General features: G+C 36.5%; 2 protein-coding genes across 7 annotated transcripts; one reads left to right on the forward strand and one right to left on the reverse strand.

Moving 5' to 3' along the window:
• Positions 1-4: 4 nt before the first annotated feature.
• ada2b (adenosine deaminase 2b) lies at positions 5-14,048 on the forward strand. Of its 2 annotated transcripts, none has more exons than XM_682627.6 (10): positions 5-242; positions 2,182-2,467; positions 3,703-3,919; positions 6,248-6,458; positions 8,007-8,134; positions 10,093-10,183; positions 10,878-10,980; positions 11,067-11,224; positions 11,292-11,494; positions 13,571-14,048. In XM_682627.6, exons 1-10 carry the CDS (start codon positions 222-224, stop codon positions 13,656-13,658), a joined length of 1,506 nt encoding a protein of 501 aa, XP_687719.3. In that variant the 5' UTR covers positions 5-221; the 3' UTR covers positions 13,659-14,048. The 2 variants fall into 2 exon arrangements, with proteins under 2 accessions (XP_687719.3, XP_073803068.1); XM_073946967.1 differs by having other exon boundaries at positions 168-247.
• A 1,844-nt stretch (positions 14,049-15,892) lies between these two features.
• On the reverse strand, positions 15,893-25,631 carry galnt8b.2 (polypeptide N-acetylgalactosaminyltransferase 8b, tandem duplicate 2). Of its 5 annotated transcripts, none has more exons than XM_073946961.1 (12): positions 24,500-25,631; positions 23,712-23,836; positions 21,637-21,841; positions 21,399-21,565; positions 21,141-21,324; positions 20,802-20,999; positions 19,780-19,894; positions 19,492-19,677; positions 17,245-17,382; positions 17,060-17,155; positions 16,822-16,986; positions 15,893-16,728 (listed from the first exon to the last, which is right to left on the reverse strand). In XM_073946961.1, exons 1-12 carry the CDS (start codon positions 24,577-24,579, stop codon positions 16,588-16,590), a joined length of 1,800 nt encoding a protein of 599 aa, XP_073803062.1. In that variant the 5' UTR covers positions 24,580-25,631; the 3' UTR covers positions 15,893-16,587. The 5 variants fall into 5 exon arrangements, 4 of the variants coding, with proteins under 4 accessions (XP_073803062.1, XP_073803065.1, XP_003198272.2 ...); XM_073946964.1 differs by having other exon boundaries at positions 21,155-21,324; positions 24,500-24,686; XR_012401755.1 differs by lacking the exon at positions 24,500-25,631 and having other exon boundaries at positions 19,780-20,258; positions 20,492-20,999; positions 23,712-23,995.
• Between the last annotated feature and the right edge of the window lie 97 nt (positions 25,632-25,728).

The raw sequence follows: 25,728 nt of genomic DNA on the forward strand, positions 1-25,728 counted from the left end.
TCTCGTCTCGTTGTGTTGTTATTGACTGGCTGGTTTGGATAATAGCGTCCCACTGGCAAGGCTTTGCTCAAGGCTCTTATTCTATGAGGCATTTAAGATTTCACAGTGTGTCACATGCTCTATTGTCATCACATTCTTAATATGCGCTGTTCCTGAAAGAGGAACTTTTATTCGACATGCACAGCGGCTGAGAACACATGCCTGATTGATAGCTGGGAGCAATGAGTAGCATAAGCTTGAAGGTAAGGTATAACTTCTGATGCATTGAGCTTTAAGGCTTGATGTTTTCCTGCCGCTGAGGTTTTGTATTGGATTAGGTTGTCAATTTGATTGTTGGAGATGCCGGAGGACGAGCTTTCATGTAAACTTTACAACAGATATGTAGATCTACAGTTAAAAATGCTGGATTAAGATATATGATGAAGGAATTAAGTTAACTTGTTGGTTTTTTACCAATTTAAGTAGATTGAACATAAAACAATTGAGTTGTAAATAATAAAAATTCAAGAGTTGTGTTGTTTCAGCTCATTTTAAATAAGTAGTTTGAACAAAAGGTCATTTTTGGAGTGAAACAATGTACTAAATATTGAAACACACATGATTATTGTGTATTAATACTGCAAACAATGCAGGGTTCAACACAATTCCTTCATGTTATCCCAACATAAATCGATTATCGTCATTGTTTTTACAAATTTAAGTGGACTGAACATAAAACAATTGAGTTGTAAGCAATAAATAATCAAGACTTGAGTTGTTTCAGCTCACTTTAAATAAGTAGCTTGAACAAAAGGTCATTTTTTTGAGTGTCAAATTTTAAATATTGAAACAAACATGATTATTGTGTATTAATACTGTAAATAATGCAGGGTTCAACACAATTCCTTCATGCTATCCCAACACAAGTCGATTAATGTCATCGTTTTTACAAATGTAAGTGGATTAAACATAACATATTGAGTTTTAAGCAATAAATAATCAAGATTTGAGTTGTTTCAGCTCACTTTAAATAAATAGTTTAAACAAAGGGTTCTTATTTTTAGTGTAACAATGTACTAAATATCGAAATACACATGATTATTGTGTATCAGCATTGTTAATAATGCAGGGTTCAACACAATTCCTTCATGTTATCACAACAAACAAACAAAATTAATTATAGGCTAATGGATGTGTGTGCGTACAACACGTTTCCTTATTTACGAGAGTGAAAGTGAAAGTAAATAATGAGCAGGCTCATCTCTCATTCTCGTGCTGTAGATGCTCTGTTTAACTGTTTTCTCGCTAGTGAAATGCTCAGTTTTTCCATTTATAAAGTTCGCCATGTAAATAGCAAATGGAACATGGCGCGATGCAACTGGCTCTGAAAGGGAATGGGAGATGAGACTCTGATTGGTTTATTCTCAAAACACACCTATAACTCATTAAGAAAACAAGCTCAACCCTGTTAGACCATGCAAAGTGGATTTTTCCTTCCTTATATTAGCAAAAGTGAATTCTGACACACCCTTAATGCGTTTGCGCTCTGCACTTTGCGCATGGATCGTCAAAATAGAGCCCTACAAGTTTAGATTTACTGTATACTTTAACCTCTTAAGGCCCAAGCTGTTTTTTACATGCACATTTGATTTCTCTTTGCTATTTGGGTTTATTGGAACCTGGTTAGAATAATTAGTATCATCTTTTGATATGATGTCCTTTTAGAGAAAAATGATGTCCATATATGTGGCCTCGTGGTCTGAATTCACATAAAACACTTTTTCCTGACGGTTTTTTTAATGCATATACAACATGTTTTGACTATCAGAGAGTAAAAACTACAGTCTTTTGCCCATTTTGGGCAGTTAAAATAGTGTTTGGGACATTTTATATGCTGCAAAACAGTTGCAGGATGACACTGTATGTCAGCAACAAAATATAAAACATTCAGAGTATTTTAAATAGACACTTAGGAGCTAAAATGTGGCCACTAATCCCTAGAAGGGTACTGTTTTGAAAACACGGGCCCTGTTTAGAAAATCGTGCAAAAGCAATCAAAAAAAAAAAAAAAAAAAAAAACTGTAAAACTATTGTTTAGATATGTGTTGAAAAATCTTAATATGAACACATAATATCCACTTTTCCACCTTTAAAGACAAATTCCTCTAAAAACTAACACGAATGATTGTGTCGTTGTGTCAGGATGTGAGTGCAGCAGTGATGGTGGTGCTGCTGGTGTGTGTGAGCGAGTGTAAATCAATGCCAGATCCCCGTCAGAGAGAGCAGATGCTGCAGCAGGAGCTCTTACAGCAGATCGGGGGAAACATGGAGCTCAATGAAGCCGAAAAGCGGATGGATTCACTGCTGTACATGCTGAAGATGAAGGAAATCACCCTTTCACCTTTCCCACCGGCCAATCACTTCTTCAAAGTGCGGCACATCATACAGCAAAGCCCGATATTCAAACTGCTGCAGAAAATGCCAAAAGGTACAACACGGCTGCTCATGTGTACAGTAGACCCACACTATGTCTGTTCATGTGTGTAAACATAGAGTCAAGCTCGAAATTCTTTATACCTCTGGCTAAATTTGCACTTAAAGTTACTTTTATAAATCATTCATTCATTTTCCTTCAGCTTAATCCCGTTATTCATCAGGGGTCACCACAACGGAATGAACCAAATGTTTTACACTGTGTATGCCCTTCCAGCTGCAACCCATTACTGGGAAACACCCATACACTCTCACATGCACACTATGCATATACTACGGCCAATTGAGTTAACTCAATTCACCTATACTGCATGTGTTCGGACTGTGGGGGAAACCAGAGCACCAAGAACATGCAAACTCCACAGAAATGCCAACTGACCCAGTAGGGACTCAAACCAGCGACCTTCCTGCTGCGTACCACTGAGCCACTGTGTCACCCAAGTGGCTGTATTAATTGCGACTGGAAGTGCATTCGCAGTATAAAAACATTTGCCAAAGTAATTGGTGGTTCCTTGCATAGCTGAAGCTGAGTGAGTGAGTGAAAATATAAGCTATTTATTCAGAATTTCTATTAATTCACATAATATTATTGAACAATATGCATATTTCTTTTATGATGTACATACTATAATGTTTTTATAGTTGTATTTTGTCTTTAGATATATTATATAGGGTGGCTCTGTCGCCAAATGAAAAAAAAAACCTTATGAATTTGTTTCCCCGTTAAACATAAAAGAAGATATCTTGGTGGTATTGTAAACTGGTTATCATGTATATACATGGTAGAAAAAACATAATAATATTTAGAAGAAAGCTGAAAACCTGAAGAATGTTGGAAACTGGTAACCATTGACTTCCATAATAATTGTTTCAATGAAAGTCAATGGTTACCGGTTTCCAACATTCTTCAAAATATCTTTTTTTTATGTTCAACAGAAGAAACCCATAAAGGTTTGTGTAAAGTGAGTAAAGGATGACAAACCTTAATTTTTATTTATTTTTTTGTCTTTCAAACACGTTCACTCTCTGCATGTCATTATTATTTAGAGGTAGACATTTCTGATTATGAATGAGATTATGGATAAAAATACTTCCTTAAAACATCCTATTTAGACTACAAAAACAACAAAACATGCCAGAAACTACAGCAGAGTTGGATTTATATTGGGAATTTTTTGTTTCGATTAAAAAAAGATCAAACGATAGCTGAGTTTTGGAGTTTTGTTTCAGGTGCTGCCCTTCACATCCATAACTCTGCTATGGTGAGTGTTGATTGGCTGCTGAACGCCACATACAGGCCTAACTGCTACATCTGCTTCACTTGGGACGGATCGGTTCGGTTCACGTTCTCCACCAGTACACCCTTTCCGCGCTGGGGATGCTCTTTTTGGAAACGGCTAGACATTTTAAGAGCCAGTCTTGGTGATGTCACTTCCTTTGATAACAGGTGAGCGAACATCAAAGTTAAAGACAGCGTTATTGTCAATTCTGCCGCATGTACAGATATTAAATATTCTCAGACAGTGTTTGGTGAAATTAGTAATTGTTTTAGTAATTTTTTACTAATTAAATTGCTTTTCCGCTGAAACAAGTCTGGTAACGGGTTATTTTAAAACTTTAGGTCAGTGTTTCTCAACCATGTTCCTAGAGGACCACAAGCTCTGCTTATTTTCCATGTCTCCTTAACCAAAACACCTGATTCAGATCATCAGCTCATCAGATTGGACGACCAGTAATGGGTGTTATATCCAAAGCAGACCTCCAAAACATGCAGTGTTGGTGGTCCTCCAGAAACGTGGTTGAGAAAGCACTACTTTAGGCAACTTTATTACAGTTATATTTGCCTTAAATTCTGTAACATAAATAGAATAGTTTTATCTAAATCAATTCAGACCATAATATACTGCAGTTTACAGGATAATTAGATTTGTCAATCAAAGAACATTTATCTTTTATCAACACATCTGCATGTCCACTGTAAAACCCAGTAAATGTAACTCAAACCATTGAAGAAACCGATTAAAGCAAACTATTTAAGTTCAAAAACTAATCCTAACTCAATCCATTTGAACACAGTAAAACCCAATAAATGAAGAGATCTTATACCAATTGAGTACTGTAAAACATAATAAGTTAACTCAAACCGTTTGAGGTATCCGATTTACAAACTCTTTAAACGGATTGAGCTCAAAACTCTTTTTGAATAAGTAGAAATAATTTCCAGTAAGGTTTAAGTCAACTACACTCATTTCATTTGGTGAATTTGACTACGGTTTTACAGTGTATTAAGAAAAGAAATGCATGAGAAATTAGTTTAGGACCATTTAAGCTATTGTTTGAATCACATTTAATAAGATGAACGTCTATGCACTGACATGTATTTGAATTTAATGAGTTAAAGGATGGTGATGCAGTGGTGTAGTAGGTAATGCTGTTGCCTCACAACGAGAAGGTGGCTGGTTTGAGCCTCGGCTGGGTCAGTTGGCGTTTCTGTGTGAAGTTTGCATGTTCTCCCCGAGTTCGCGTGGGTTTCCTCCGGGTGCTCCGGTTTCCCCCACAGTCCAAAGACATGCGGTACAGGTGAATTGGGTAGGCTAAATTGTCCGTAGTGTAAGAGTGTGAATGAGTGTGTATGGATGTTTCCCTGAGATGGGTTGCAGCTGGAAGGCATCCACTGCGTAAAACATATGCTGGATGAGTTGGCGGTTCATTCCATTGTGGCAACCCTAGATTAAAAAAGGGGCTTTGTTTAAACAAAGACATATCAAATGCACTATATGACAGTGTAAGGACAATGTCTCTTTGGGGATGAGTGTGATGGACGTGACATTTTCTGCAAATCCCACCATGTCTATGTTCCCAAAAGACCACAGACCGAGAGAGAGAGGCTGAGAGAACAAGGCTTCTAGACCTTCTGTGCTCTGAACATATGTAGTTCAGATTAAAGAACTTAAAGAACTCTCCTCATATTGTATGTCCTTCCTTATGCATTACCAATACAGTAAATTGATCTCAAGTTAAAGTTATTACACCTTTAAAACGTCTTAAAGGTGCTTGCTAAAATGCAATTAATTTACATGAAATCATGCTGTGTGTTGGGGCTCAAAAGAATGACAGGCATTTACACCTCATTGAACCGGATTAAGAGCGTTTAGCGAATATAATGCATGATTTTAAGCTGAAATGTGACGTGCAAAAGTAGTGCAGCCATGTGGTGGGTTTTTGTACGTGCTTTTAAGTTAAAGGATAAGATAAAGAGTAAAGGGGACCTATTATGCTCTGTTTTACAAGATGTAAAGTGAGTTTCTGATGTCCCTAGAGTGTGTATGTAAAGTTATTATGTTTTAGAACTCTCTGAAACGGACCCTTTTAGGCTTTGATCCAAATTATGGCGTTTTGGTGACTGTCGCTTTAAATTCAAATGAGAATGTGCTCTTATCAGAAGAGGGCGAAGCTACAAATGCCGATGTGTCAGCATAGTGGCAGATTCAAAAACAAGACTGACGTCGTATGCTAATGAGGGAGAGATGGTCACTATTGGGCGGGGCTTTCCCCCTCTGATGACACGTACAGTGCCAATCAGTGCAAATCTGTTTGTACAGATTTAATTAATACATTTGTACCACTAGAAGCTGGCTATATTCACAGATTGTTGCCACACAACCTTTTTTAAACAACAAGTGAGTTAAAGAGTGGGTTTTGCATAATAGCTCTCATTTAATTAACCAAATCCAAACGTTGACTACTGTAGACTAACTCAGCCATTATCTTTCAGCTTGATGCGTAATCTAACGCTCTTTACGGAAGACCCGGAGACGTCTTATCCCACACAGGACTGTATATGGAAGCGGTTTGAGAAGATTTTCATTGCTCTGTCTGGGCTGATCACATATGCTCCTGTCCTGAAGGATCACATCTACCAGGGTTTGAAAGAGCTTTATGAAGACAACATCATGTATGTGGAGCTGAGGATCGGACAGGCCAAGGTTTGGGATATCACTATGAACTCAAACATTTTATTTTGTAATTAAGATACTTCAAGATACTTGTATCCAGCTTAAAGTGACATTTAAAGGCTTAAGTGGGCTTATTAGGTTAAAGTTAATGTAAATAGGCAAGTCATTGTATGACGACGGTTTGTTCTGCAGACAATTGGAAAAAATATTGCTATTAGGGGGCTAATAACATTCATTCATTTATTTTCGGCTTAGTCCCTTTATTAATCTTTAAACGCAGTGAGAAGATGCAAACTCCACACAGAAATGCCAACTGACCCAGCCGAGGCTCGAACCAGCGACCTTCTTGCTGTGAGGCAACAGCACTACCTACTGCGCCACTGCGTCGCCGGGCTAATAATATTGTTTTATAAAAATGTAAAACTTTTCTAGCCAAAATAAAACAAATCCAACTTTTTCCAGAAGACAAAATATTATAGGCAAATTCCTTCCTCCAATGTAAATATTTCACAGGGCGGCTAATAATTTGGCCCTCAACTGTATATATTTGTATTATGAAACTCCCTCCCCTTCCTCAATTACATTATTTAAAGAGCAAAATCAACCTGTCACTCACATCAAATCCACCAATAGCATCTCACAGTCATCCAACCATCCAATCAGCACACAAAATCAAGTCCCGCCCTACTTTTTTCTTTGAATTTCACTTAAACAGATTATCACAGACAAGAAAATACTTATTTTTTTTACTTTGAATTTTACACTTATATAGATTATAATAGATAAGACTTTTTTCTATGAATTTCTTATATTTATTATCTATATATACAGTTAAAGTCATTAACACATTTCTAAACAATAGTTTTAATAACTCATTTCTAATAACTGATTTATTTTATCTTTGCCATGATGACAGTACATAATATTTGACTAAATATTGTTGAAGACACAGAGCTTAAAGTGACATTTAAAGGATTAACTAAAAATTAAATGTTTGTTATTTATTTGTATATCAAATTGTTTGTACTTTCAATTATATGTTTTGTTTATTTAAGCTTCGGATTGTGGGAAGTGTTTCAGGTGGAGTGTGCTGCTTGTTTGTTTGTCTTGTTAGGTGTATGTACGTTATGATGTGTTGTACTCTGTTTGATTTATGAACTTTTTAGGACCCCTTTGAAAATGAGATGATTCATCTTAAGGTGCCATCCCATTCAATAAATAAAAATAATAATAAAAATAATAATAAAAACTAGGTTAATTAGGTTAACTAGGCAGGTTAGGGAAATAAGTCAACTCATAGTATAATAATGGTTTGTTCTATAGACAATCGAAAACAAATTTAGGGGCTAATAATTTGACATTAAAATGGTGTTTAAAAAATTAAGAACTGCTTTTATTCTAGCCGAAATAAAACAAATAAGACTTTCTCCAGAAGAAAAAAATATTATCAGACATGCTGTGAAAATTTCCTTGCTCTGTTAAACGTAATTTGAGAAATATTTATAAAAGAAAACAAATTCAAAGGGGGGCTAAAAATTGTGACTTTAACTGTGAATAATCATATGTTTTTCTGTTTAGGCATATGAACTGGACGGCACTACCCATGACAGAGCGTGGACTATCGAGGTCTACAGAAACATCACTGAGCAGTTCAGAGCAAATCATCCAGACTTTATGGGAACTCGTGTAATCCTCTCCGCTCACAGGTGAAACACACACGTAAATCACTCAACATATAAATTAAATCCACAATCAAGTAACAAGTTCAGAAACGTATGAGACTTCAAGGTAACTTCCCGACAATGCCAAAAAATGCTATTAAAACATCTAGTGCAAATTGAATTTTTCACAAATTTTGACATTAAAATAAGAATGTGTTTAGATTAAACTTGTTTTAAATCAACATCTAATATTTACAGCTTGTAATGCAAATAATGAAATATAATCACAATCAGAAATGCATTTTCTTTATTAAATAAAGCCACTGTAATTGTATTTAAACACATTTTTACTACCTAAATGGTATTTTCCCAACTGAGATGGCACTTCTAGTCTAACAGGTAGCACATTTCTGATTATAAATGAGATTATGGATTAAAATGCTTCCTTAAACATTTACCTTTAGACTACAAAAACAACAAAACATGCCATAAATTACTGCCGAGCAGGAAAGTTTGGTGAAATTTTAGTTTCAATTCAAAAGGTTTAAAAATAGCTACAGCATATGGGCTTTTATTTTGGCAGCAGGAAAGAGGCCATATGATGCCTTGTATTGTTTTTCACAGAGAATGAGATGTCTGCACATGTAACATACAAGAAATGCAAAGTTTCAAAGATAATAGCTTTACACAATGGGGAACTACTCTCATTCAAACACATGCAATCAAGTAGTACTTTCCCTAGCTTTAGCATTAGCATCAAATTAATTGTCCAAACACAGTGGCTTCAGTGAATTAACACTGCCAATATATGCTGTCAAGAGATACAAAAGCAGAACTTACCATTGAGAAGACTTTTGCTAGCAAAGTTGGTTCAAATCAGTCTGCTTGGTCATAAGCTCTGTCCAAAACTGATCTGGCACATGCTGAAGTGGTTAAATCATCATCTTTATTAACTGTTTGTGGACTTGGAAGCTAACATTCACAATTATGGTGAGGGGCGTAACATTTTCAGACATAATCTTGAGTCGTTTGCCAATCACAAAGCCAATCAGAGCACTTAGGCTTTTAGAAGGAGGAGCTTGAAGAAAGAACTCAGTCAATGTTTTATTTTGATTTTATTTCATATTTAAACATTATACTGGATGACATTATAGGTACATTATGGGTATTTTAATAAGTTAACAAGATGTAACAAACATTTTCAGGTATATGAAGTTTAACTTAATAATTTAGCCGGCTTCACTGATGTTGAGATGAATAGGAAAGTTGATTTGATCCAACTAAAAAAAAAGCTAAATAGTGTATATACAGTACACTGTAAAAACTGAAAACTTAACAAAATGACTTTGACTTGTTACTATTAAGTGTTTAAAAAAATGACAAACTTAATTAAGAACAGTTTTCAGTAATAAATTAAGTGTAACAAGTTTTAGTAATTTGTTAATGGCAAGTATAAGTATTGTTCGCTATTAATAGTGAGCAATACTTGCCACAAAACATAAAAGTATTATTATTATATTAAAATGAAGGAAATTTTTTTTGTAATAAAAGTATTTTATTATTATTATTATTATTATTATTATATTAAAATGATTATACTGAACGATTTGTAATGAACTGTTCTGTTCCATTCTTGTTTTCTTAAATAAATTAATAAAACTTGTTACACTTAAAATAATTAAATTAATCTATTACTGAAAACTGTCATAAATTAAGTTTGTCAAACTTGATTCATTAAATTGTATCAAGTCGAAGTAATTTGTTTAAGTTTTCACTTTTTACAGTGTAGGAAATAGTGTAATACAGGAACTCAATGAGAGTGTTTTAGACAGACTAGAGGTGGTGGAAATAATGTAAACAATACTGTTTATTGAACATCGAAGCATATGAAGTACACCTTTTAAATTACATCATAGAATTTCCTTAATATAATACAGACATATCTATATTCAGCAGATGATTATAGCTGCATATTATTCTGATCGGGATGCATTTTTGTGCAGGTCTTCTAGTGTGTCTCGGGTGAAGCAGGCTGTGCAAGAGGCCATTGAGATGCAGAGAAAAAATCCAGATATTGTTGCAGGATTTGACCTGGTAATCTCACCCTTGCCTTGGGCTAAAATTCACATCAATGAAAATATTTATGTGAAAAACACAGCAATCATGTCATTAAATGCTGTAATTATAGTCTGTTTACACAAGTACACTACTTGAGATAAGTCTTGTAGTTGACTCTGATTGTAAGAGCAACAAATGATAACTTGACTTCAAGTGGATCATTTGGAAAAGTGGCAGAAGGTCGATGTTTCAGAACCCACATGGACTCAAGATTTTCACAGAATCTGTCAAGTTTGGTGAAGGAAAAATCATGGTTTGGGGTTACATTCAGTATGCGTACATGCGAGAGATCTGCAAAGTGGATGGCAACATCAACAGCCTGAGGTATCAAGACATTAGTACTGCCCGTTACATTACAAACCACAGGTAAAGGCAAATTCTCCAGCAGGATAGCACTCCTTCTCATACTTCATCCTCCACATCAAAGCTCCTGAAGGCAAAGAAGATCAAGGTGCTTCAGGATTGGCCAGCCCAGTCACCAGAAATGAACATTATTGAGCATGTCTGGGGTAAGATGAAGGAGGAGGCATTGAAGATGAATCCAAAGGATCTTGATGAACTCTGGGAGTCCTGCAAGAACGCTTTCTTTGCCATTCCAGATGACTTTGTTAATAAGTGATTGGAGTCACATTAACATTACTTTCTCTGATTGTATCATTGAATGCTGCAGGTTGGTCGTGAAGACACCGGAGGGTCAATCTGGTATTTTCGGGATGCTTTATCACTCCCTTCAGAGTCACAACTTCCGTACTTTTTCCACGCTGGAGAAACAGGTCAGCAAATGCAGCTCATTTTCTCACTGTGCAGTGTGGATTGGGATTGGGATTTATTTGTCTATACTATAAGTGTTTGCTTTCAGATTTGGATGGGACTGATGTGGACCGGAATGTGTTAGACGCTCTGCTGTTTAACACCAGCCGTATCGGACACGGTTTTGCAATTGTTCATCATCCCGTAGCAAAACAGCTCTCCAGGAGCAGAAGGGTGGCAGTGGAGTTGTGTCCCATTTCCAATCAGGTACAGTAGCCGTGCTCTGTTTAAGTAAACTGGTTTGGTTAAATCAGCAGTGATTCTTCCTCTGCAGGTGCTAAAGCTGGTCTCAGATCTGCGAAATCATCCAGCCGCGGTGTTAATGTCTGACGGACATCCTATGGTGGTCAGCTCCGATGATCCCAGTTTATTCGGGACCACAGGACTGTCCTATGATTTCTATGAGGTGTTTGTCGGTATTGGTGGATTGAGTGCAAACCTGGGCACTCTAAAGGAGCTCGCTATCAACTCAATCAGGTGTGAGAATGTTTATTTATTACAAACAGAACCTAAAATGCCAGTTGCAATATGACAAATGCAATTAATTGGCAATTATGTTAGGCAGTGTCACACATTGTAACTTTTAACATTTATTGCAACATATCACACTGTAATGTTTCTGTAATGTCACTGTAATCTTCTTTACACAACTGTGATACAAAACAATAATGACAATATTATTATAGACATCATTAGGAGGGTTCCCACTCTTTCAGAAACAGCAGATTCAAGGACTTTTAAAGCACTTCATATCGAGCACCATTGTAATTCACACCCCCAGCATACATTATGTAGTCCAGTGAAAGTTCTAACTGTGCTTAACATTTCATTTGCTCTTAATATTTACATTAAGTAGATTATATTACTAATACATTAGGTCACACTTTATTTTGATGGTCTGCTTGTTGAATTTAAATCACATTGCATCTACATGGCAACTAATTCTCAATAGATTATAAGTAGACTGTTAGGTTATAGGGTTAGTGTTAGTTGACATGTACTTGCAAAGTTTCTTAAAGTTAAATGTCTGTTGAAGGAGCAGTATGAGCAGATATTAAGCAGACAGTCTACTAATACTCAACTGGACCATCAAGACAAAGTGACCATAAATTATATCAGTAGGTATTTTTTGATAGTCATGTTCATAGGACGTTAATAAAAGTTGTTGAATTCAAAACTGGTAATCGCGGCTTCTGAAATACTGATAAAATGCACATTATTAAAATAAGTTCTTGTACAAGATTTCCATTTAGAATATTTAAATTAAGAATTTGTAGTTTTTTTATTCTGCTTTTGGCAGCAGCATGAAAGTTGAAATTACCCCAAAAACAAATTTCAAATTTAATTCAAGCGTTTTTAAGAAGCGTGGGAACCCTGTATAAAGAATTGCAGCACTTCTAACATGACTGAAGAACTAAGACCTTTAAGTTTGCTGTGACTAAAAATAAGAGTTGTTTGCTCAAAATGTTGATTCCTTAAATAAAGTCAAAACATTGCCATTTAAAAAATGAATATAAACATTTATAAAACTTCACTTACATATAAGGTGGGGGAAATAAGTATTCAACACGTCACCATTTTTCTCAGATTTTTCACCTATATTTCTAAAGGTGCTGCTGACTTGAAATTTTCACCAGATGTTGATGGCAACCAAAGAAATTCATATATAAAAAGAAAACAAATCTAACTAGTTTACAAATGAAATTCGGTGTAATAAAATTAAATTAAAAAGTATTGAACACGTGAAGGGAGGTGTAGTTTAGCATTGAAAGCCCAGACAGCAGCTGAAATTTCATTATTTATTCAGCAACCCTCTGCCCTTCCTCAGAGTAAGATGCAAGAAAATGACCCAAAGCACAGCCAAGGAAACTCTCAAATGCTTTCTGAGAAAGAAAATCAAGCTGTAGAATGGCCTAGCCGATCACCTGACTACAATCCAATAGAACCATCAAGATTTTTACCCTCTGTTGAAGATAAAATCACACCTGAGCAATGCATTTGACTTCATTCTCCATATGAGAGGCGTCTTTAAGCTGCCATCACCAAAAAGCCTAAACTTAGTCAAATAGTCCATTCGTTTGTTTTCTTAGCTATTAAACGCTGCAGGGGAAATAAGTATTGAACGCGGTTTGTTTTGTTCCTGGGAATAATGATTCTAAAGGAGCTGTTGACATGGAGTTGAACCAGATTTTGGTAAAAAGTTAAACAATACACACATAAAAATTAAACCAAAAAAAAAAAAGAAAAGAAATGTTGTGCTTAATAACACGGAATGACGCAAGAAGAAAATACAGATTTTCTGAAAAGTATCTAATACTTTATATAAAAGGCCTTATTGGTGATGCCAGCTTAAAGACGGCTAACGTGTTGAATACTTATTTCCCCAACTGTATATATATATATATATATATATATATATATATATATATATATATATATATATATATATATATATATATATATATATATATATATATTCACTATTTATTTGAAAAATGATTGCCATTGTGTAGATGATGTATTTAAAAAGCTGTTTTCCCTCTTTGTTAACAGGTACAGTTCATTATCAGCACAACTGCAGGATAAAGCTATGACCGTATGGCAGGAAAAGTGGAACACATTTATAGCAGAAAACTCATAACCATGACAAAAACACTTTATAAAATTAAACTGCAGGGTAAAAAAACACATTTATGCACAGGGAAAAATTATAAGGAAAATATTTCTGCCAGATTTTATCTGACCACAAGAGGTGGTTTACAGTATGTTTACAATATTCAATAGCTTCAATTTGAATGGGTTTTAAAAAATAATGTATTCCTGTGATGCAAAGCTACATACAGCATTACTCAAGTCTCACATAACACTTCTGAAATCATTCCAACATGTTGATTTGCTGCTCAAGAACTATGTATAATAACTATATGTTTATTTTACCTTGTTTTATAAAGTATTATACATGTGTTCACTGTTATGTTTGATTACCTTTAAGCATCCTTTCTGAATAAAAGCATTTGCTTCTTTAAAACAAGCTACATCTTGCTGACCCTGAATGTTTTGAACATTAGTAAACAGCATGTTACTCACCGCTATAACCAAGTACATCATCAATGGGGATTAACTGATGTCAGTATCAATACACCATGATTCTGTAGAAGACAAGAACAGAGGCACTGGTTGTTAGACTAGTATTGGTGAAGAAATACCTGTTTAATAAATCAAGCAGAGATGTTTGATAGATAAATATTAAACCTGTATAAGAATGTCATCTTATGAAAGCAGCAAAGTAATGTGTCAACAGAGAACATTGCTCTGGGGTCTCATTTATAACACCATGCATTTAAAAGTGACTGTACGTCAGAATAAATGCGATTGTTAGATGATTAAAAGTGCTTGAGTCAATATTTAGGTTAAATATTTTAAGTTTACTTACAGCTGTGCACATTCTCCCATCACCTTTTGCATGGGAAGTGGTGTTTCCATCCTGGTTTAGTGCGTACACATTTCTAAATGAGACCCATGGACATTTCTATGTACACTGTAAAAAAATGCAATGACAAAACGTCAACACAACAAATATTTTGATGTATATTTACCTTATTTATTAAGTCAATCAATATTTCAGCAATTTGTTTTGGTTATACCAAGTTTAACTCACATTTTAGTCAGAATTGTAGCTCTTTCATTCCTGTATTGCAATATGCCAGATGATGTGGACATCTTTCTTGTAATTACCCATCCAAACTTCAGTCTCTACATTGCCCTACTCAGATCCATTAGTATCTGGATGCAGGCTTGATGATGCAAGCTAAGACTGCATATCTCAGTGTTAGTTAACAGGTACAGATACAGGTGCATTTGAACTGCGAGTTAAGCCTGAAAAGAATAAAATAGCCTAACCATAACAAAGCAGTTCAGCAAATGCAATAAGAATATGATATAGAAAATTAAATGGTATTGAAATGGAGTTACCCTAGTAGCAAAGAATTCTGGCTCAGATTTGGCATAAAGCTGGCACAGCAGGCATTCACCAGGCACTGGCATACAGCATGTGGGCCAAACATGGCCCGGGTTTGGCAGAGGTGGCGCCGTCTTTAAGGCGGCACACAAGATTTGGGCCAGATGTAAAATGTTGTATTTGGCCCAGATTTTAAAAATTGATATGTGGGCCGCATGAGTTTGGTCAGTCTTGACCCACATTTAAAATACATTAAAATAATTTTTGATTAAAGAAAAAAAATTCGACCAATCAGGTCACTTTGAGAAAAAGCGTGCCTATAGTGTGCCAAAAGTGCAACACTTCATGGGTTTATCAATTTCATTGCAATCATGACACACCAACCTATCTGGCCCAGTTTTGAGTTATTAACTTTGCTGAGACTCTGTCCAGATAAAATCCGTGTTTGGGCCTTGTCTGGAAGCCAGATTTGGTCCAGTCATCTACCGTAATTCACTGCGACATTTATTTAATGATAAAATATAAAACCTGAATAGCGGAAACCATAGCTGTCAAACCTCCCAGGATTCTCCTGTATTTTACAATTCTATCCTGCTATCATCCCGCAAAAATACTTTCCCATATTTCTCCCATATTTTTAATCTTTCTATGAAGGGTGGCAATAATAATTAAAGAGCCGATCATCCCTATATGCAATCCATACCGCCGAATCACCAGGGGACACCCCTTGCTCTTAAATGCGAATCTAATCTGTGCTATTATTTTATTTAGGCATGAAAACACTTTGAAGTAAATATAGAAACTATTGGATTCATTTCCTTTCCATTAGAGTAAATACAGTAGACGCTGTTTCCCAAACAGATTCTGTACATGCGATTTGAAGCAGAGTGAACGTGGACATAGTGAAAATGAGCATAAAAAGTTAGCATTTCTTATATTTACATCCCAATGTTGACAGGTATGCACAAAAACAAAGAACAGAAGCTTAAACACACAATCTGACAACAACTGATTGTGAAATCACAGGAAAGGCACAATCCACACAAGGAATAACAACAGATACAGATACCCATCATGGGTGAATAAACCAGCCAAGAAACTAAAAGCATGGCCGCAAACTGGAACAGGAAACAAACTGCATGTCTACATATAAAAGGGAACACATTCTCAGTGTTTATCGTAAAGTACTCAGTGATATCTTTTCACCAACTTCTGAAAATGAATTAATTAAAGTTGCAATAAATCAATACTGACAGTAATCAGGTGTATTCACAATATGAAACTGGCTTTATGGATTGGGGAATAAGGGGGCAAATACTTTTTCACGCAGGCTTACAGTTAGAATTGGACGACTTTTTGCTTCAGTATGTCCTTTTATCATTTAAAATGACCTTTTGGTTCAACCCATGCTGCTTTTCCTTTAGTGTTAGACTTTGTTTTCATTTTGTAAACATTTACAGAGTATCATTTTGCATTGGGTAAACACTTTTTCACTGCACTACAGCTAAAACTTGACCAAATGCTTCCCGGTTTCAATGCTTATTTCATTTTAAAGAGAGAATTCAACGTATATATATACACTTCTTTACAAACAATTTATTATACTTTGTGCTTAAAAGTCCCGATTTGCATGTTGTATCCTCCAGTGTTGGTTTCTGCACTGCTGAATGAAAACGTTATTTTTATAGTCTCCTGTCTGTTTGGTGCTGATCTCCAGACAGCGCTTGGTGTCTCTGTTCTGTATGGCCTGTCCCTGAAAACAAACAAGAGTAACAACAGGCCTTTCATGCAATGTTTAGACTGTGGTACACCACAGTATCCTATCAGTGTTTTATAATTAGTTCACCTGTTTGAAGTCCCAGTACATGTGTTTTGGTTTCTCTGTGTCTGAACACCAGGAAAACTCTGGAAACCGGCCCGATCCTGGATCAGCTAGACAGCGGTTTCGGCTGTGTAAAAGTGGCTGAAGGGGACCGACTAATATCTCTCCACTTGTTGTATAGAAAAACACCTGTGTGAGGACAAACTAAAGTGTGTCAAATGTTCATCAAATATACATCTGAGAAATGAACTGAAGCGATTACCTGTGAGGTTAAAAAATGGCATGGATATAAAATGGGAGTGTTCTCCTCTGACGGCCCTTTGTCCAAACATAGACTTGTTTGCAGATCATTAATCAGCTGTGGGTGGGAGATAACAAGAACATTATTTTAAACCATAAAACCCTTCATCATTTTTCTTGATTCATAGTAAACCACGTGTCACTCACCGCTCCATAACCAAGCAAATCATCCATGGGGTTTAACAAATTATAGACATTTTCCAGATACCATTTAAACGGTTTGCAGTTCAGCCTCTCTCTCAGTTTCTTTCTCTCTGATAAGTCACCAATGTCTATCCCATGATTCTGTGGAAAGGGGGAGGACAGATACAGCACAATCTGCAATTGACCCTCAAAACATATCATTAAACTTGTCAGCTATCTTTAGGGTTCTCAAAATTCCCCAAAATTTTTTGCCCTCTCCGCTGTCGCCTCTGGCTTGCATGGGTCAGGATCGGTAGAGCTCCGCATAGATGAATTTGCTCTTCAGTGTTTGGACTCTCAGTAATGATTTTAAACCACACTGAACTGAGCTAAACTGAACTGAACTTAAACACTAAAAAACTGAACTACCCTGATCCAGTTACTATGACCATTTATGTGAAGCTGCTTTGACACAATCTACATTGTAAAAGCGCTATACAAATAAAGCTGAATTGAATCAAAATGAACATAGAAGAATCATTACATTAAGATACTATTTACACTAGTCTATTTTTGCTTAAATAAAAAAGTGTACACCTGGCGTCAACACTACACAGACACCTTTGACCGAGAGGGGTCTGGCTGCAGACTCGGTGCAGTCCAATCTAAGCTGCATCCAATGCCTTTTAATGCGCTCACCAAACTCCATCCCTAACCCTACCCGTAACAGTGACGTCACTCACTCCGCTGAGTGCATTATGATGCAATCTCAGCTTGGATCATAAAGCCTGCATCCAGATACTATTGATTACACCTGCAAAAACAGAGCATTTTGTAAACTCTGCAGCAAGGGCATAGACGTATAATGGATGGAGGTGACTTGTCCCCAGCAATATAAAACAAATATTTAACGGATGATTTTCACATTTAAGGGGTTTCTCAGCAGTGGAAATCATCATAGTTCATGCAAAAGTACAACAAATAATTCTTGTACAAGCCTATTTGCTCAAATAATAAAAGAAAAATTCCACGATGGTTTTATCAAGACTTTCAGACCGAGAAAAATAATAGTGTGAGACTGATAACGGCAGACAGAAGTGAGAATAATGTCAGATTTACTGTCTTCCTCCAACAGACACTGCATTAGAAACACCTCTCATAAGCGGTCATTTGTTTTTGTTTTCAAAATTTGATGCGAAGATGATATAAGACAAACATAAATATACATTTTAACATTTGAATATTAAAAACTTTCAAGGATTTAAGATGCTGGAGACTGGTAAATGCATCATAACAGTCTTGTGAAATGGGTCCATTGTCCCCATCAATAATTAAATCCCCTCACCTTCAAAACTCAGGTTTGATGTGTGTGGTTTGAAAAATCAGGATGACAGGAAAAAAGGTAAGTGGACATAAGGAACCACTTTTCAAAAAATGTGTACAGTAAGTGACTTAATGTCAAGTCCGCTACTGAAGGAGTCTGTCATATTAATGGTACTTAGGGTTGTGCAATTAATCAAAAGTCAGTTTTGATTTCGATTTTGGTAGGTGATTTTGATTTATAGGTATTCAGCAATCTCAAGAGCAAATCTACGCCCATGTGCCCCATTTTAGTCTGAAAACGTGGGGGGTTCTGTTTCAGTATTGATCACAGGTGTCAAACTCAGTTCCTGAAGGGGCCGCAGCTCTGCACAGTTTAGCTTTAACCCTAATTTAACACATCTGAGCAAACTAATCGAGTCCATCAGGCTTGTTTTAAACCTCCAGGTAAGTGTATTGAAGCAGGGTTGGAACTAAAGTGTGCAAGGCTGCGGCCCTCCAGAAACTGAATTTGACAACCCTGGTCTAGATAAATTGAAAAAGAAACTTTTGAAAACAGAGGTGCAGTCATCCCCAATTACTCTCTGATTGGTCTGCAGGACTATTGCTGTCATTCCCTGATTTGTCAACATCCTCTCATATGGCTATTACACAACAGGTAGACTGCAAGGACACAACGGATGCCAGCAAAAATGAATAAACAAATCAAATACAAAATATATATGCATGTCCAGTGAATATTTACAGGTCATGCACTTTAGGTTGAGTTTTTTTTATTGTGGATGGAGATCGATTTTCTGAAAGCCAATCAAAATGCCTGTCTGATGAGAATTTTCATTTCTGAAATCCTATTTTAACTCGAAACACAATAGTGTACATGGCACCCAAGACTCCTACTGACAGTCTTGATGATGAAAAATTTGTGAGGATGAATCTATTCATTAGATATACCTGCATGGGAAGCCCCCAAGCCATGTAGACATTTTTCTTGTACTCGTCCATCCAAACTTCGGCCACTCTGAGGGCGTTTCTCTTCATGACGTTACTCAGGTCGGGCATGTAGGGTTTGTGCGCTCTTTCAATGTGTGCGATTTTGGAGCAGGGCACAACCTCTATACTCCCTCCACACAGCCACACCTGAGCCAAAACACATCCAAAAGTCAACAATGAGCAACAACACCATTGTTCAACATGTAAATATAGTAAAATGATGAACGCTTCAGTATGATGATGAATTACCCGTATTCCCAATTCAACATTCTCTCCTCCGTACACCTGCATCCCTTCATCCAGAGTCCCGATCTCACCGAAGAACAGACGATCCACCACCAGTATTCCCATTACAGAGGGACTCCTGGAGAACAGGCAGAGAGGACAGATCTTGGTTTGGTTTTTCCAGTTTGAACAGCAAGTCAAAGCAAAATGTGATGTAAATGGAATTTGAGGGTTCCTGTCCAACAACAATGTCCATTTCTATATTTATGAAAAGGGTCTGGCTGCAGACCGAGAGCACTCAGACATGCACTCTCGAGAACTTCTACACCTAACCCCGCCCCTCACCCAACACCTCTCTATTGCTCGATTGAGTGCATGTGTCTGAGCATGCATGTGCAAATTAATAGCCACTATTGAAATGTGTTGCTATTTTCAAACTGGTTAAGTGTGAGCTAATGAATTCAGACTCAGTGCTGTAAATGATGAACTGGAACAATGATGAACTGGATGAATTGCCTCTCTGAATATCACACTAACTATTCAAAAAAAAAAAAAAAAAAATACTACTAATACTTCCCTTCTTAGACTTTACAGACCTGAAACTTGCCTATAGCACTTATTCATTGTTGCTCTTGCTTGTGTAAATTGCTTCCTTGTCCTCATTTGTAAGTCGCTTTGGATAAAAGCGTCTGCTAAATGACTAAATGTAAATGTAAATGTAAACAAGCCTGTTCACTTTTTAATGTTTCATGAACTAAGTGAGTGCATGCTAGCAACTTTTTCAAAGCTAAATCAATGAACAGGACACTCTATAGGCACACGTCCACCATTGTAAACCCTTAAATGCTCAAGAAGTGTGCCATTGGAAACTGGGCCACGTACTACAGCCAGATCAAAACGTCTACAATGCCGAAATGCTTATTTAAATACATTTCTTAACATATGCATATCAAAGCAGTTCAGTTTATTTTGTTCATGATCTTTTTTGTGGTCTCCAATGAAAAGGCAGATGAACATGAAATACAAAAGCAGCAATGCACACTCACTTTCCCGGCAGCGAAGGGTCGTTTTGATCGTACCACTTCTTCGGGAATGTCACATACATACACCAGAGAGCCCAGTCAAAACCATGAGCAGAGGCAATGTATTTAGTCACCTCCAGATCATCATAATTAATTTTATCAAACACAGGACTCAAGACTAGCGTGCGATCAGCCTGGATGCGTGCAAGTAGAGGCTCCGCCCTGAAAAAAAAAGCAAATAGTTCTCAAGAAATTATATTTCATTTCATCTTATAGTCATTCTGTTTGTTCAGTTGTCCCATTAAAATATCGTATATCTGGCTGATTAAATATTTATTTTAACTCGGCTGAGCAGTTTCACACCATTTGACATGGACCTCAATGTGGGCGTCCAGAATGGCGACCACGTCGCCGCTGGCAGCCTTCCAGCCTGAGATCCGGGCCTGCGAGAGGCCTTTCTGTTCTGCATGGGTCACCATCTTCACCAGGCCTGGGTGCTTCTCATTGATGGAGCTGATGTAAACATGCAGCTGCGTCTGCAGATCCTCTGTGGAAGACAGATTTCAGGAAGCATCAGCTCACGATGTGCACAATCTGCATGAATGTCTGAGAGGAACACACCGTTAGTGCTGTGGTCGTCCACCAGTATGATCTCTTTCAGCAGATGAGCTGGAGTTCTGTTGATGATGCTGTAAACGGCTCTCTGAATGACAGACAGAGCCTCGTCCAGATAAATCAGCACCACACTGACGGTGGGCAGATCGGGAGGATATTCACGCTCAGCGCATCTGCAAAAATCACCAATGCAAAATGAATGAATGTTGACGTTGAATGCATTTGATAAAGCAGTGAAGCTGACCTGTGGTCTCGAGTGTCCGGCAGCTCTCGGTCCAGAGGCAGTCGGTCACTGAGGAAGGCGTTATATCCATATTTCTGAAAGAGATCCTCAGCGTTCCTCTGCTCATCCTCTGAAAGCTCCACACTCCATCTCTTGAAGAGGTATGAATCTGGGAATAGCTTCTTTGCTGGTTTCTTCTCATTTTTTACATTGAGCCGTGTCTCTTCTGCAAAAAGTTCAGTGTTCTGTTAGTAAAATGTATACATTTATGTTACACAACATATCAAAAATGATTGTTATTGCAATATTAGTATATGGAATTTCCATATCACAGAGAAAATCAATAAATTAAGGTAATTTAAATGCCAAGCATTTGTGTGCTGCATGGATAGGTTGTTTATCCATATCGGATCAATCATATGGGGCCTTTACAATCTTGATCCTTATTATTCTGGTTGGTGCCGTTAGGTGAACCTAGAGCTGAAAACAATGTAGCAATGCAAGAAGACAAGAGAGCAAAATGGCAACAGCCAACAAGAGGTTTTCAGTCATCCATTGTTTTTTAAACTCAAACGTTTTGCACCGTTACATCCTTTTTTATCTCAGAAAAAGTCTATTATTAGTTATTTAAGTATAACCATCACATAAATAAAATATATTTTTTAAATTGCTGATTAAATAGCATTCTCAAGTTAGTTAGTATGAAATTTAGTAATTGCAACACTCCAAAACAATTTCACATATTGCATATTTTCCAGTCCTAGTTTTCTTAAGTTATGCATTGTACCAGTAAGACTGATGGAAAGTAATTTAGGATCTTTCAATTTAATCAATGACAATATATTCTAAAACTCCTCCAGAAGACACCTTAAAACATTTCCTGAATAAAAACGTTTTGTAATACCACGTAAAAATATATATTCTATCCAAAAATATTTTGTTTTGGTAATAAAAATGGTTATAGCTTTTTATTCTGTTATATTACTGCTCACATTTACATACATCTGTTCATATATCTATTTGAAAATCCTTGTCTAGTAACTTAAAAGTTAAAGGGGACCTATTATGCCCCTTTTTTATAAGCTGTAAAGTAAGTCTCTGATGCCCCTGGAGTGTGTGTGTGAAGTTATACCACAATACCACACCAAGTAAGTTTTGTAACTCTTTGAATCTGCCCCGTTTAAGCCTTAATCCTAATTGTGGTGCTTTGGTGACTGTTGCTTTAAATTTAAATGAGATTGTGCTCTTTACAGAAGAGGGCGGAGCTACAAATGCCTGTGTGTCACCATAGTGGCAGGTTCAAAAACAAGACTGACTTTTTATGCTAATGAGGAAGAGATCATCTCTAATGGGCGGGGCTTTCCCCCTCTGATGACACTTACAATTGTGAGAATGTCAATCAAAGTGTTTCTGCAGACACTATATAATTAATAGATTTTTAGTATTAAAAGCTAGTTATATTCACAGACTGCTGCCACACAAGTGTGTTTAAACCCCTTATATAAATTACTTTAGCATAATTATTTTTGCCTGATATAGTCACCTAGACCATATTAAGCAGTTGGATTTAATGTTGATTTCACAAAAGAAGATATTTTCAACAATGTTGGTCATACAGATATGTAATAGCATAATGGTGTATAGTATACTTGGAAATGTTTTGTTCAGTACAAATTCTCACTAAATTACTAGTTTATTTTCAGACTATTATTAAGATATTGACTGTTTATTGGTACTTATAAAGCAAAGCACATATTCTGCATCATCTTTTTTTACATCCACAGTACCACCCAATGCCTACACTTAACTAACTTTATAACAAATAATAAGCAGCAAATAAAAAGATTATTTAGGCTAAATAATGGTTTAATAATAACAATAACTGTACCTTAAATTAATATGACATTTTTGTAACTTAAAGAAAAAGGTCAATTTTGGTTTATCAGAAATTGTAAAGAGTATCATTCATTCATTTTCTTTTCGGCTTAGTCCCTCTATTAATCCGGGGTCGCCACAGCAGAATGAACCACCAATTGTAAAGAGTAACATACAAAATAACAAACAGAAGTAAATAATAATAGATATCAGCAACTCACCCACAGCGATCAAATGAGCCTCCAGTTTGTCCAGCTTGTGGAGCAGAAGAGAGCTGTGCAGTGACAAGTTCTGCTGGACCTGCTGAAGTTTCTCCTCTTGCGTTTTAATCTCCCATTTCACAGAGCTCAAATAGAGAAAAACCACAGCAACAGACAAAACTGGAAACAAACTCTTTGCAAAGCTTATCCTCATGATGATCAATAATTTAATAGAGAATCAAGCAAATTAAATGAAATAAATCAGAGAAAGTTTGTTTTCTGTGCATCTTCAAGTGCCAGCTACTAGCCGGTTTGTGCAAACTTTGTCACTCCAGCATGATTGCATATATTTTTAGGAAATGATTAGGGGGGAGGAGACCAGGACACTGAATCCTGTTCAGAATGGTAGTTAAACACTATATACAGCATTTTCACTATATTATTGATAATAATAAAAACAACAACATTAGTGATCATACATACACTTACCTTTCTTAAATTTAAAGCTATCATTTAGTAACCCAAACTTAGACTGCAGGCTGAAAAGTATTGTGTAGAAGCAAACTTAAAATGTACATTCATTCAGTTTCCTTCAGCTTAATCCCTTATTTATTATAGGTCGCCCCAGTGGAATGAACTACCAACTATTTCAGTATGTTTTAGTCCAGCTGCAACCCAGTGCTGGGAATTTAAAATATACAGATACATTTTAAATCAGCCTAAACAAATGATTACTAGAGGTGTTTGTTTATACCAATGATAATTTGCTTTGACAAGACGATTTATTCGAAAGCTCCAGCTATACTTACAGATAAATTGTTGATCTGATAAAGGCACTTTCTTGAGTTTTCAGCAATTCTGCGGTTATCACTGGTCCTGCCACATGCATCGCTTTTTAATTCAATGACATTTTAAGATTCACAAGAGACAAGTGAAGTTTCATGAACTAATTCTGAGAGGAGCACGTGATACGATTGAGCACGGCTGGCTGCTCATCTGTAATCAGAAAGAATCCAATCAGAGTGATCCTAGTTTACAATGAATGGATTGTTTTCTCCCTACTGCACTATCTACGTTTTGGAAGAATCCCCCCTTCCACCATATCTCCTCCTTTTCCTCCCTTTTCCAAGGGGGAGCTCCCGAGACCTACCTGATCTCGAATCCCCTTATTTGCTTATTGACCGGTGCATCTCCGAGCTCAGGGTTCTCTCCTGGGACAGCATGCCAAACCTGCTATAAACGCTAAGCATATCTAAGTGGGAACTGTTGAAATGGCTGCGATTTATATAGTAGAAAACACTGCAAATACAAGATCATCACCTACACATATCTAATATCATCTACAGATAATAAAGTAAATGACAAGAGAGTAATTTGTAATGAATAATTTCTGACTGCACCGTTTCTTTAATAAACCTTGATAATATAGGACAACATTTCCCCAAGTGGGCGAGCAGAAATAGAAGAGGCAACTATAAAAACATGAACCAACCTCTATAAATGTAACACTACTTCAGAGCAAAGCATCTACTTTAATGGCTGTGTGTCTATGTAAGTTGTAGAATTAAAACAGGGAAAAGAGCCGGATAGTTAGGCAGCCAAACACACTTAAAAGTATACATCCCTGTTTATTCTGTTTTTCAAATATTTATTTATGCTTGAGGAAGAGAACATTTGCATGGAGTTTTACTTCGAAAAAAAAACGTACGCTGACACATATTTACCCTAGTAGAATATTAAGAGATTTTTCACAGTTGAGTTCCAACACACTTGTAGGGTTCAAATAAACATGGGGACTCAACTAGTTTGATTAGGTGTGTTTAATTATGGTTAAAGCGAAACCGTGCAAACGCTGAGGCCCTCCAGAAACACGTGATGTAGACTATATAGACCATTTCAATGCGGTCATGTCATTGGCCCATGAACATTCCCTGCTTATCAGTTATATAGGTTATATTCCCTGCTGTTATCAAACTATTTTCAATTCAACCATAACTTCACGTTAAAACGGCTGTCATAACATTATTTATCAATATGT

The sequence above is a fragment of the Danio rerio genome, chromosome 4 (genome assembly GCF_049306965.1).
Source record: "Danio rerio strain Tuebingen ecotype United States chromosome 4, GRCz12tu, whole genome shotgun sequence".
NCBI classification, from domain to species: domain Eukaryota; kingdom Metazoa; phylum Chordata; class Actinopteri; order Cypriniformes; family Danionidae; genus Danio; species Danio rerio.

What these genes read in the sequence shown, in the direction of transcription:
- ada2b (XM_682627.6), top strand. Translation starts at nt 222, where the DNA reads ATGAGTAGCATAAGCTTGAAG. An exon ending in TGAGGATCGGACAGGCCAAG is followed by an intron (nt 6,459 to 8,006) that starts GTTTGGGATATC and finishes TTTTCTGTTTAG; the next exon opens with GCATATGAACTGGACGGCAC. An exon ending in GTAATCCTCTCCGCTCACAG is followed by an intron (nt 8,135 to 10,092) that starts GTGAAACACACA and finishes ATTTTTGTGCAG; the next exon opens with GTCTTCTAGTGTGTCTCGGG.
- galnt8b.2 (XM_073946961.1), bottom strand. Translation starts at nt 24,579, where the DNA reads ATGCATGTGGCAGGACCAGTGATAACCGCAGAATTGCTGAAAACTCAA. An exon ending in GGCTCATTTGATCGCTGTGG is followed by an intron (nt 21,842 to 23,711) that starts GTGAGTTGCTGA and finishes AACTTTTTGCAG; the next exon opens with AAGAGACACGGCTCAATGTA. An exon ending in CCGGACACTCGAGACCACAG is followed by an intron (nt 21,566 to 21,636) that starts GTCAGCTTCACT and finishes TGATTTTTGCAG; the next exon opens with ATGCGCTGAGCGTGAATATC.